The sequence below is a fragment of the Zonotrichia leucophrys genome, chromosome 9 (genome assembly GCF_028769735.1).
Source record: "Zonotrichia leucophrys gambelii isolate GWCS_2022_RI chromosome 9, RI_Zleu_2.0, whole genome shotgun sequence".
NCBI lineage: Eukaryota > Metazoa > Chordata > Aves > Passeriformes > Passerellidae > Zonotrichia > Zonotrichia leucophrys.
In genome coordinates this window covers 20,736,134-20,748,478 of record NC_088179.1, presented here as the reverse complement: position 1 = coordinate 20,748,478, position 12,345 = coordinate 20,736,134, and the positions used below count along the sequence as shown (strand labels likewise).

Genomic DNA, 12,345 nt, shown 5'->3' with positions numbered 1-12,345 from the left:
AGGGCCTCACCACCCTCACAGGGAATGCTCTTTTTCTGCTCTCTGGGACAGAAAACCTTGTGAAGTTGCCTGAACTACCCAAAGGATTGGGAAGTTTTTGTGCTGTCACTCTGAGGTGATGCCTTTTAGCTTAGTGTTGTAAAGGCTGCAGTGGCAGGTGAGAGAAGAGAACCCTTAGTGCTTCTTTGCAGACCTGCTTTCAAATTAAACATAGATTTCACCAAACTGCAATTATATCAGAACAAATTTGTAGCCTGGTGTCACTGGCTACAGGCACAACTTTGATCTGACTTTTAATTGTGTGATTACTGATAGTCTGAATTACTTTATAAATAGCAGTTAGAAATACCTCCAAAACAAAAATACCAAAGTTATTGTTATAGTTTTCTTATTTTGTTATTGTTATAGTTCTTTTATTTTTCTTTTAGGAGAAAACTACTTGTTGCAAGTTGACCCAGTTATTTTTAAAAAGTGGCTTTTCTTTTTCTTTAAAGGGAAAACCAGCACTGCTTTTATCCTAAACATGTCATGATCTATTGCTGATGGTGGGAGGGGAAGAAATCACTATGGTTTGTAAAGAAACATCATGACAATCTAGTATCTGTTACTACAGTCCCACACACTTTGGGATGTGACATTTGTGCAATTACTGACAGAAGTCTGCTGCAGAACTGCCAGGAGAGCAGTTGCAGTGAACAGGGGTAAACTCACTGTGGTTTTGTTTCAGCTGTTTGCTTCCAACGTGGAAGGGAAGAGTTCTCCCAGCGAGGTGTTGGTCTGCACAACCAGCCCAGACAGGCCAGGACCTCCCACCAGACCCGTGATCAAGGGGCCAATAACATCTCATGGCTTTAGTGTGAAGTGGGGTAAGCCAGCTCAGACTGATGTAGCAGAGCTTTTTGGGTCGTAAGAAATGCAAATAAATCATGTAAATGTGTGTTAGAACTTAGATTTTTCATGCTCCTTCTCAGCCCAAAGTTGAATGTGTTTGGAGAACTTGACAGGTTACTTTTTTTAATATTCTAAAAGGTGTGTAGAGGCTCTTGTGTGTTCAGAAGCAAAAATATTTTGTTTTTGATTAATTCACACTCAAGCACATCTTCAGGCTTTTCACTCTCCATTTCATGTCCCATTGCAGCTTCATTCCAGCTGCCTCCTTTTTTAATGGGGCAAACCTCTGCACAGCTTCCCTTTCAGTGCTTTTTCCATACATTTTGTTTGGATCATCATTATCCAGCACCTTTAGTCTGATTCATGCTGAAAACAAATGTCTGTCACCCCCTTCTGCTGCCCATAACCTGGTGTGGTTACTGTGCAGGAGTTTGTGGAGAAGGAGCTGGATCAGGAGCAGGTTTGGTAATTGTTTTGTCACCTTTCACTCCTTTTCTTGTCTGACTTTTCCAGATCCTCCACAGGATAATGGTGGTTCAGAAATCCTAAAGTATCTGCTGGAGATTTCTCAAGGAAGTCCAGAAGGTAAACGTGAGACAAGTTGTCTCAATTTAAAAACACTGTGGCTACTATATGGAAGTCCTGATTCTTTAGGTTATTATAATTAATGCCTTCATAATGTGATTTCAACAGTTATGTACTTTGCAGGATTCCTGGGTGAGCTGGGGTTGGATTTTGGGAAGGTTTTGTAGTGGATTTTTTACTAATAATGACAGAACTTTGTTATATGGCTAAATCTAGCAATATTTTTATTTATATTTGTGTGCATATATTTGCACATTTATACATTATATATATACTCATATTTATTTGTAAGTATATGTATTTGCATGTATGTCTATGTGGTATGTCTTCAAGTGGAGAATAACATTCATAGTGATAATAATGATTTTCCTGAAATATGTCATTTGTGGAAGATTTTCTTTCTCCTGGACACTCCTAAATGTGTTGCTTTCCATTTATTTAAACTTGGATATATCTTATTTTTAGCAAACCAGTGGGAAGTGGCCTATAGTGGCTCAGCCACAGAATACACCTGTACTCACTTGAAACCAGGCACTTTGTATAAACTCCGGGCGTGCTGTATCAGCACTGGTGGACACAGTCAGGTGGGTGTTATCTAACAATAAGGGCTATTGGGTTTATATTTTTCAGAGATTTATCTGCTAATTTTGGTAAAATACTTCTGCTTTCAAAAGAAGGGAAATGTTTTCCCTGTAGCACAGTGAAACTACACTGATTGCAGTTAATCTCATGCTGCAAGTTGCTGAATTTTAGATTTCTGTGTGTACATAACTTTCTTTTCAGCAAGCTGCAATTTAGTGAGATTTGGTTTCCTCAGAACCAATCTGTAGTTGTTTGTATTTACATTAGAAAAAGATCATCATGTTTATCTGATGTGGCCACTTTCTTGGAAAAGGCCCCAGACTCTCATGTGCTTGACCCTGTATTGACTGGAGGATGCAGAAAGAGGTGGTTTGTTGTAACAATTACCTTTCATAGGGCTGAATCCTTTAAGTTTTTGGGTTCCTTATTTCAGACCCCAATTCCTGTAATTCCCCTCTGTGATTTTAATTCAGTACCCATACACTTATTCTTCCTGCTTTGATAAGTTTTTCTCTCATTTAAGATTGAGTACTTCAGGCCTTGACATTATTTTCAAAATGAGGAAAATTAAAACAGACAGCCCAGTATTGAGAATGCTAATGAAGGAACTCCATTAATTGTATTTGTACTGACATGCTTGATAGCATCTCCTCTCCTTTACTGTTTATATAAATTTCCATAAAGTGGTGGGGGTAGAAGACAATTTTTTGTGCTGTTCCATTGCTGTGGCTCACCTTGAAGGTAGTGGCCATGGCAGAGGTGACTGAGCTGTGTTCCTGGCAGAGTGTATAACTGGGCTGTGCTCCTGTCAGGTGTAACTGAGCTGTGCTCCTGTCAGGTGTAACTGAGCTGTGCTCCTGTCAGGTGTGACTGGGCTGTGCTCCTGTCAGTGTAACTGAGCTGTGCTTTGTCAGGTGTAACTGAGCTGTGCTCCTGTCAGGTGTGACTGAGCTGTGCTCATTCCAGGGTGTATAACTGAGCTGTGCTCCTGTCAGGTGTAACTGGGCTGTGCTCCTGTCAGGTGTAACTGAACTGTGCTCCTGTCAGGTGTGACTGGGCTGTTCTCCTGTCAGGTGTAACTGAGCTGTGCTTTGTCAGGTGTACCTGAGCTGTGCTCCTGTCAGTGTAACTGAGCTGTGCTCTGTCAGGTGTAACTGAGCTGTGCTCCTGTCAGTGTAACTGAGCTGTGCTCTGTCAGGTGTAACTGAGCTGTGCTCCTGTCAGTGTAACTGAACTGTGCTCCTGTCAGGTGTAACTGGGCTGTGCTCCTGTCAGGTGTGACTGAACTGTGCTCCTGTCAGGTGTGACTGGGCTGTGCTCTGTCAGGTGTACCTGAGCTGTGCTCCTGTCAGGGTGTATAACTGGGCTGTGCTCTGTCAGGTGTACCTGAGCTGTGCTCCTGTCAGGTGTAACTGGGCTGTGCTCCTGTCAGGTGTACCTGAGCTGTGCTCATTCCAGGGTGTGTAACTGAGCTCTGTTCTCCCCCAGTGCTCCGAGAGTTTACCTGTCCGCACGCTGAGCGTGGCGCCGGGGCCCTGCCGCCCGCCCCGGCTGCTGGGCAAGCCGAGGCACAGGGAGGTGCAGCTGCAGTGGGGTAAGCCTTTTTTGTTTTTTAACCCTGTCCCTATCAGGGCTAATAAGTATCAGCTTCATTAGAATCTCTCTCCTTTTATTTCAAAAACACAATGTGACTCAAAATCTTTTTTTTTATTCCTTTGAAATATTGGCTTAGCAGAAGTGTTCTGGTACTTCTAATGTATAACTTTTTTTTCAAAAATTTATGTTAGAACATATTGAGAGTTTGGGTGACATTTAAATCTTGATCCACGGTATAATGCATAATCTATTGGACACCCTGTTATTGTGCAAAGATGTTGGACTACACTCATGGCACTAAGTTGTCAAAAAATGAACATTTTTCAGAATGCAAGACAGATGCCAGTTTCCAACAGAGTGTTTTCTTTACAGTGATAATCTTGCAGCATCCAAGTATTTTTGTGGCAACACTTGTTAAGCCAAATTCTGGATAAGTAAAATTTCTAACTGTCAAATATATTTCAACACCAGTATAAAAATCCACCCATATGATTGCTGGAAGCATTTTGGTGGCTGTTGTTTTTCTGATCCCCAGGCAGTTTGATTCTGTGCTACTGACTTGTAACATAACATGCAGGTGTTATCAAATACATGGTTTTCATGGGTAAAAACAAGGGTGCCCATAACAAAAGAGAGATATCTGTATCTATGTAAATAGAAGATATCTTCTGTCTAGCAGAAATACACATTTCTGTGGTATATGAAGTAAAAATGGCTGTTCTGGCGCGCGCCCTAACGCTACTAACGAATTCCATGATTTCTTTTAGATGCCCCTGAGTCAGAAAGCGGCTGCCCTGTCTCTGAGTACAGCGTGGAGATGACAGCCCCCGAGGAGGTGGTTTCTGAGGTGTACCACGGGGCTGAGCTGGAGTGCACCGTGGGCAGCCTCCTGCCCGGGGCCACCTACGGGTTCCGCGTGCGGGCCCTGAACGACGGCGGGGTACGTGAGCACCTCTGGGTGCTGTCAGGGCTGCTCCTCAGCTGGGCAGGGGGACCTGGGCAAAGGAAAAAACATGTGATAAATGCTCAGAAGGAGCGTGGGAGGAGGAGCTGCAGTTTTAGACCTGGGTCGCTTTTAGAAGGAGATTTCAGGTACTGGTACGGTTTGGCCAGAATCGGCTGCTCCCAAGTGTGCCAAATCCCTGCCAAAAGTCACAGCTGCTTGCAGGGAGGATTCTCTTCGTCCTCATTCTGTTGCATTTCCTCCTTTCTGTTTTAAATCTAAAGTGTGTAAAAACAAGAACTGCAATTTCACCCAGGTGGTGTGTTTTGAAGGAAACGCACACTCCTGGTGACATTTTTGATTTAATTCCAAAAAAAATGTGTGCTTTATAGATTCAGTGAGACTTTTCTATTAAATTATTTCCTTGGAAGAAGTGCCTTCCCAAATACATCAGAAATTCTGTCTGATGTCCACAGAGATCTGTAGAAAGATCTTTTTCTTTTTCATTGAGGTTTGGGTTGATTATGCTTTCCTTTGTGTCATTCCAGTGGTGTTTTATATAAAGTCCAACTAAGCTACATGCATTGACGTGTTTCTCCCCAGGAAATCTTGATGACAAACATAACACAAAGGTTTGAAGTTACTCACTTGCAGGGAGAAGTTCTGTTAAAACTTGGGTATTAGAAATATCTGCAAGACTGTTTTGGTTTAAAAACACACACTGTTTTGTTTTTGTGAAAAATTAATTAAATGCTCATGGAAAGATAAGATTTGCTTGCTGGAGTGAGAGCCATTGCCTACCTGGTAGCTTTGAGTATGTGATGCTTTGCCTTTTTTTTCTTTTTTCCTTTATTTTTTCAGCAGAACAGTTGCAAAGCATTTCTGATTCCAGCCTTTGTTAAATGATGGAGTTGATTCTGGTTTGGCTCTGTTTTTCTACCAGGTGCAAAATAGAGGAGGATGTCCTTTACCAGATTCTTCCTCAAAAAGAGCAGAAGTCAATAAATTATATTTTTTGACATGTACATTCTTTGTAGGACAAAGCAATCAGTGTTGGCCTTTTTTGATGGCAGATACTGACACATCTGCTGAGAAGTTTTCTGGGGTTCATAATTTCTCTGTCGTTTGGCCTTTTTGTAGTGGCTCCTTTTTTTCATGCTCACTAATACTGCATTACAAAATAAGTAAATACCAGTGTTTTTCCTCTAATTGCTTCCAAGTGAAGCTGCTTTGTTCTGGAGAACGATTTCTAATTAACTCGGGGATGTACTGAGCAAACCTCGCTCTTCCACTCAGGAGGCCTCAGAAAGGCTGCTTCAGTGCTATCTCCTGTCCTCGCACTGCTGGATGAAACCAGGCTCTCAGACTGCTGAAAATTGGCTTTTTTTCTCTTTTGCTAATCGGCATTTAAATTATTCTGCTGCCACGGGCTCAGAGGCTGTCTGAGCTGAGCTGCCCATGGAGCGGAGTGTGCGCGGCGTGTCCCTGCACTTTGTGCCAGGCTGGCGTCCAGCACATCCTGTCCTGATACAGTAACTTGGGGCAGATATTCTGTGTAAAAGAAACTGGAAATGGACTCCAATGTGTGCTTTGGTCTTTGTGCTCCTCTTTGTATCCATGGGATGCTGGTTTTGATACATGGACACCCTGTGCTAAGTAAGGCAGAGGGACACAAACTGTTCCTCGGTTACTGTGTGCTCATTCTCACTTCTGGGCAAATTGGAGGTGGTTTCTGCTTTCATGAGCACTTGCTGCCACACAGGAGGATGCACAAAGGATGTGCCTGCTCTCTGCTTGTTCCTGAGCTCACCTCACACTTCAACTCTGAGTCATTCATGTGGGCTCATCCTGAGCTCTGGTGGTTGGTGCCAGGTGCTGGAAACCCAGTCTGCCTTTGAGAAAGTTTAGTGTGGTGAAAAAGTTTGTGTGCTGTTTTTGGGAAGCTCTTGAGGGCTTTGAGATGGGTGTACACCTGTATATTAATAGTAGTAGTAACATAATAATAATAATAATGATGATGATGATGGTACCTTGTTCCCCTGCAGTACGGGCCGTATTCGGAGGTGACAGAGGTCACCACAGCAGCAGGACCACCAGGCCAGTGCAGAGCACCTTCCCTGTCCTTCCTGTCCAACACACGAGTCCTGGTCAGCTGGGAGGTGAGTCAGGTCCCTGCCTGTTTGATTCCACCTTGCTTACCCAGACCAGTATGCTCAGCACAGAACTCAAAAGTGAGCTTGAGAGCTGTTCACTGGGCTGGAGCTATCTTGTTATGCAGGGAAACCCTAGGTAGAAACTATTCTATTGTAGAAAATCATCTTCTCTGCTTTGCTCTGAAGAATTACACAAAGCTGGACATGAGTCTTCCAGACCAGGATTCAGACACAAAGCCTCCTGCACTGGCATCAGATGATAGAAGTGCGCTCTGCAAGCTTTTAGCACATCAGCATGTTCTCATTTCGAATTATAAATATAAATATTTGATTTTGGCTGAAACTGGAGTCTCTGATACGGAATTAACTCTACATAAATACTTATGATGTAGGCCTTCTTCCCCCTCAAAAGTTTGTCTTTTTCCCAAATATTTACTTTTATTTTAGTTTGTGTGTGCATTCCTCCTCCATTCTCCAGCATCTTAGGCATTGAGCTCAAGATAAGTGTTAGCTGAAGTGCTATGGGAATGATTGGTGCCATTAAAGAAAAAATGTTGTGTAATTAAGGCAGAGAAGAAAGGATGTTACCATAAATAATATTGTGATGTGGTTCAGTGGGAAAGTCTGTAGTTCTGCCACAGAGTTTCAGTGAAAATCCAGCAGCCATCCCAGCCCTGCTTCTATTGAGCTCCTCCCCAAAACAATGCACCTGTTGAGAAAGATGCTCAAATAAATTGTGCTAACAACATACCTAGATACAAACATAATCTGTGTGTCATTTAATAACACACAGGTGTATTTGGTGCAGTTTGGGGCTGTTAATATTTTTTGCAACTAGAAATCGCATTGAACTTTCAAATGTTGCCTTTGCATGGTCAGGGATTTGCTCTCCCCAGCCAAGAAGCAGTGCTCTTGGTAGGTTCTCTATTTATTTGAAGGATATATTTGTTTACTCTAGCTAAAAATGAAGCTGTGGCTTGCAGTGGTTATGTTTTCTTAAAGAGTGCAATTTTTTGGCTGATATGAATTAGAAAGAAACACAGTGAAGCACTGTGGAGTGTGGCTAGAGAGCACACTGTGGTGCCCATTGTGATGCTTTTTTTTCATATTTTGTTCTGAAATGTGGCTTAGGAGCTCTGGATGTTCCTGCTCACACATCTGGAAGCTCTGAGGCAGAGCCAGAGGAGCCCCTGTGCCTGTGCAGGGTGGTCACTGTGGTGTGCAGCAAGGCTCTGGGTCCTTGCACTGGAAATTGCATCTTGCCTGTCACAATCACAAAGTCCTTGCAGGCCACTCCTCTGCAGGCAGAGCAGGGCTTCCCTGAGTTGCTTCAGGCCACACAGTACAGCTCTAGGCAGTTCTGTTAAAAACACTAAATATTCTGGTTTGGGAACTGTGCCTGTGTTGACTCATGTCCAGCACATTCAGGCATTGAAGTTGTGTTCCCCTAAATAAAGGGATTGCTGGGGATATGGGGAATGGGACAGGTTTAGATTAGATATTGAGAAGAAATTCTGTGTTGTGAAGGTGATGAGACACTAAAGCAGTTTGTCCAGAGCAGCTGTGGCTGCCCCATCCCTGGAGGTGTTCAAGGTCAGGTTGGATGGGCTTGGAATTGAGGTGATTTTGAAGGTCCCTTTCAACCCAAACCATTGATAATTCTGCGATCCTATGGGAGTCTCACTGTGGATGTCAACGTGCCAGGATCACACTCCCAGGTCCCACTGTGGATGTGAGCATGCCAGGATCACACTCCCAGGTCTCATTGAGGGTGTGAACGTGCCAGGATCACACTCCCAGGTCCCATTGTGGATGTGAACGTGCCAGGATCACACTCCCAGGTCCCATTGTGGGTGTGAACGTGCCAGGATCACACTCCCAGGTCCCACTGTGGATGTGAACATGCCAGGATCACACTCCTATGTCCCATTGTGGGTGTGAGTGTGCCAGGATCACACTCCCAGGTCCCATTGTGGGTGTGAACGTGCCAGGATCACACTCCCAGGTCCCATTCTGGCACTGATGGGTGACCTCCACAGAAACCTCAGGCCAGCTCCTCCCTTGCTGAGCTGGTTCTTTTCTCAGCACATGAGTGACTGCTCCAGGCTCTGAGGCCGCTGCTTCCAGAGCAGTGCTTTGATCTCTCAGCTAGGCTGCACTAGATTGATGCTTTTTTTATGTTCTCCACGGCTGAGCTTCTGCCAAGCCAGTGGAGAGACAATTTATTCCTGAGTGTCCTGATGGAAGGCAAAGTAGCTGTGTACACTCATTTCTGTGAATTTCAATCAGGTAATTTTTGTGCAGAATTGTCCTGTTTCAGTAACCTCTTAGGGAACATTAACTCAGTACATTTCTATTTGCAGCAGTAATGGTGTATTAATTTAAAAATAAGGGTGGTTGTTGGGCTTTTTTTCCATGTACTTCATTCCTTCCCCAGTGAAACACAGCGATCCAAAGTGCCCATTTCTGAACTGAACCACATAAATATTTGTGTTGCAGAGTCCTGAATGTTCTGGTACTGACATTTCTGAATACAGATTAGAGTGGGGAGAAGAGGAGGAATCTCTACAGCTTGCATATAGTGGCACAGAAACCTGCTTTGAAATCAGTGACTTGTCAGCAGCAACGCATTACTGCTGCAGGCTACAGGTAAGGCAGGGCTGCATGCATGGCCCTCTGAGAGCCAAACAGGGTTTCCTTCCACTGCTGTTCTCATTTTTATCATTACCCCCCTCTGGAGTTATGTGCTCTGTAAGGCAGGAGGAATGCACATTTATTTTAAGCAATACAGATTGATGTGCTACTTAAAAATTGTGTTTCGTTATTTTTGGTGACTAATGCTTGTAAGGCCACCTTGCCCTCTGATACCAAAACAAAATGGTTATGGTTTAGAAAATTTAAAAAAATAATAATTTTCTTAATGGTAAGGAGAGGTAAATATTATCCAGCTCCCAACTGGCTATTGAAGATTTCCCTGGCTTAAATAGTGAATTCCAGCATCTGTTTAATTTATCAAGTAAGGGAAAGCAGCTGAGTAAATTCCTGTATGTAGAGGAGATGGTACTTGCCAGAAAGTGAGTTTCCATCTTTGCAATTTTGTCTCTTAGATTTGTGAGACAGGATCTCATATAGTCTTTACATTATTTCTTTTGCTTGATCTCTTTATCTCCTATATTTTCAGTAAAAGGTAGCAGTTAAAAAACATTTTGTATATCTGTGTGAAAGTAAAAAAACAGGGCTTTTCATCCTTTATGTCTACCAATAAATAAATGGAAGGTAAAGCAACTGGGAGTGAAATAAAAATATTTTACCTAAGATACTCTTCCACAAGATATATTTGTATGTGAAGGCAGAACACCCCCACTAATCCAACTCAAACACCCACCCAGCTGGTAGCATGTGGACCACCCAGGGTAATTTCTTTGATCAAGGACAACATGCATCTGTTGAGCGTTTTCTTATAGTTTTGGGGGTTTTTTAACCAGGATATTGAATTTTTTTCATTTTTTAGGGAAGAAGGTTTGGAGGAGCTGGCCAGCAGCCCAAGAGCTCAGGCCCCACAACTCAAATGTATTTTGTGTCTTGGCCAGAGCTGGTCTGTGCCTTGCTCTGGCACTCTGGGGAAGGAGAACGAGGGAATGTGTGAGAGGCTGGGAGGTGTGAGCCAGAAAGTGCCTCTTGTTTCTGCAAGAGGGAGAGCATTCAACATCTGCTGGGCAGGGAGGAGGCTCTGAGACCACTGCTGTGGGGAGCCCAAGGAAAATTTTGTGTTAAAAATGGAAACAGCCAGCTGTATGGCATCTTTGATTTCCAGTGGATGCTTATTTCAAACTACCTGCCACAAAAATGTTGCACAGATCTACTCAATTTTTAGTGCAGCCAGTATAATTTAATCCATAGGCAGAAGTTACAGGAAAGGCTCAACAGCAAGCAGATATTTTATTGAAGTCCATCAGTGACTCAGGTATTACTTTCTACAGAGTTTCATCCTCTGGATCTGATCCTCTGCATTATGTGAAAAATAATTTCTTACAAGATACACTGTAATCTTCAAACAATTGCACAAAAATCTCCCCACAAAGTAGATGTAACAGGCAAAGAAAGTTAAATAGTGTTAGAAATGTTTATTTTATCTGTTACCAGATATAACAGAAAAATTTCCTTTTTAAAAATAAAAGATCCCCTAACCACATTTATTCAGCCTTCTAATAAACACACAGTATTGCTATCTCAATCTACAGTAATTCAATAAAGGGGAGAATTGAGGAATCAGGCATATCTAACTGCAGGGCAGACAATTGTCTTAACTGTTGCTCAACTTTTTTCCTGTAATGAATATTCCTGAAAACAATAGTGGCTTCTGCAGAGGGAAATATTGTGTCACTTGGGGATGGCAGGGGAAGGCAGCTAGGCAGCAAAGCCCCATCAGTTATGGTGATGAGATTGTCCAATAAAGCAGTTAAAAAACACCACTGACAATAAATTGCTTGGAGCGAGATACAAATGGCCAAACACTGGTTCAGAGGCAAGACAAATCATGTCATTGGCAGAGCACAAAACAGGGCTCACTTCTAACAGCTCCAGGAGTGCTGCATTAAATAGAAGATTTCCCTGGAGCAGGATTTGTTTTGAAGGGCTTTTTAAAGGCTGACAAATGTAACTTTATTATCTCTTTCTTCAGTTGAACAAAATGTCTCCTGGAAAAACAGAACATGGCTTTGTGTTTATATTATGCAGAGCAGAAATAAGTTATTATTTACTTATTTCTTATATGCTTAACACTGCAGTTAAGCATAGATTAGAAATCAAACAGTTGTTTGATGTGTCCTGTCATTGCCCTCAGAGTCCTGCTGGCAACATGGTAAGGCTTTTTCAATTAATTGTAACCTGATGGGAGAGTCTGGGCTAACTTTTCCAAATGTAAAGGAAATTTGGAGGGTGCCGGACAGCACTGAAGCTTTTTTGTGGAGGTCTGTGCCTTGTGGACTTGTGCAGTTTCTCCTGTAGCATGTTCTGTAAGCTCTCCCCATACCTTATGTGCTGGCAGGATGCAGGAGCCCAGCAGGCAGATCCAGGGAAGGTGGTGTTGCCCATTTCATGCCATTCCTGATAACCTGGAGTGCTGCATCCAGTTGAAATAGGGATGTTCAGATGAGATACAAAGAAAAAAATATCACAAAGAAAAAGAAGCAGGCAATTAATGATCGATCTAACAGTGGTCCAGAGGGGCTGTGCAATCTACATACCTGGAATTTTTCAACACCCAACTGGAAAAAAAGCCTGAGCAACCTGGTCTGCACTGTCTGACCCTGTCTGGAGTGGCAGGTTGGACAAGATGAGTCCCACAGTCCCTTCCAGCCTGTGTGGTTCTGTGATTGAGTTTATGGTAACCCTGAGGAGGTAACATCAGTCATTCCCTGGGCAATTCCAGTGCAGTGGGTACAGCTCTTGCCACTGGCTGAGCATCAGCTAGCTGATAAAACCCCAGGCCTGTACAGCTGTGCACTGTTGGGCTTGCTAAGACAGCAGCCTCTAATTAATGAGCAGAAAGGGACCAGGTTTTGAAACTTGGTTTCCTCTGGGATTCAGGATCTA

The 12,345-nt window shown here is 43.0% G+C and overlaps 1 protein-coding gene across 1 annotated transcript in view; it reads left to right on the top strand.

The window, feature by feature from the left end:
• Nucleotides 1–12,345, top strand: part of FNDC3B (fibronectin type III domain containing 3B) — a 184,409-nt gene that overhangs the window by 140,794 nt on the left and 31,270 nt on the right. The window contains exons 15-21 of the mRNA XM_064721110.1: nt 728–866; nt 1,405–1,476; nt 1,942–2,060; nt 3,547–3,652; nt 4,422–4,594; nt 6,643–6,756; nt 9,250–9,399. Of these exons, the coding sequence (XP_064577180.1) occupies nt 728–866; nt 1,405–1,476; nt 1,942–2,060; nt 3,547–3,652; nt 4,422–4,594; nt 6,643–6,756; nt 9,250–9,399 (873 nt within the window). The remainder of the gene's footprint in view (nt 1–727; nt 867–1,404; nt 1,477–1,941; nt 2,061–3,546; nt 3,653–4,421; nt 4,595–6,642; nt 6,757–9,249; nt 9,400–12,345) is intronic.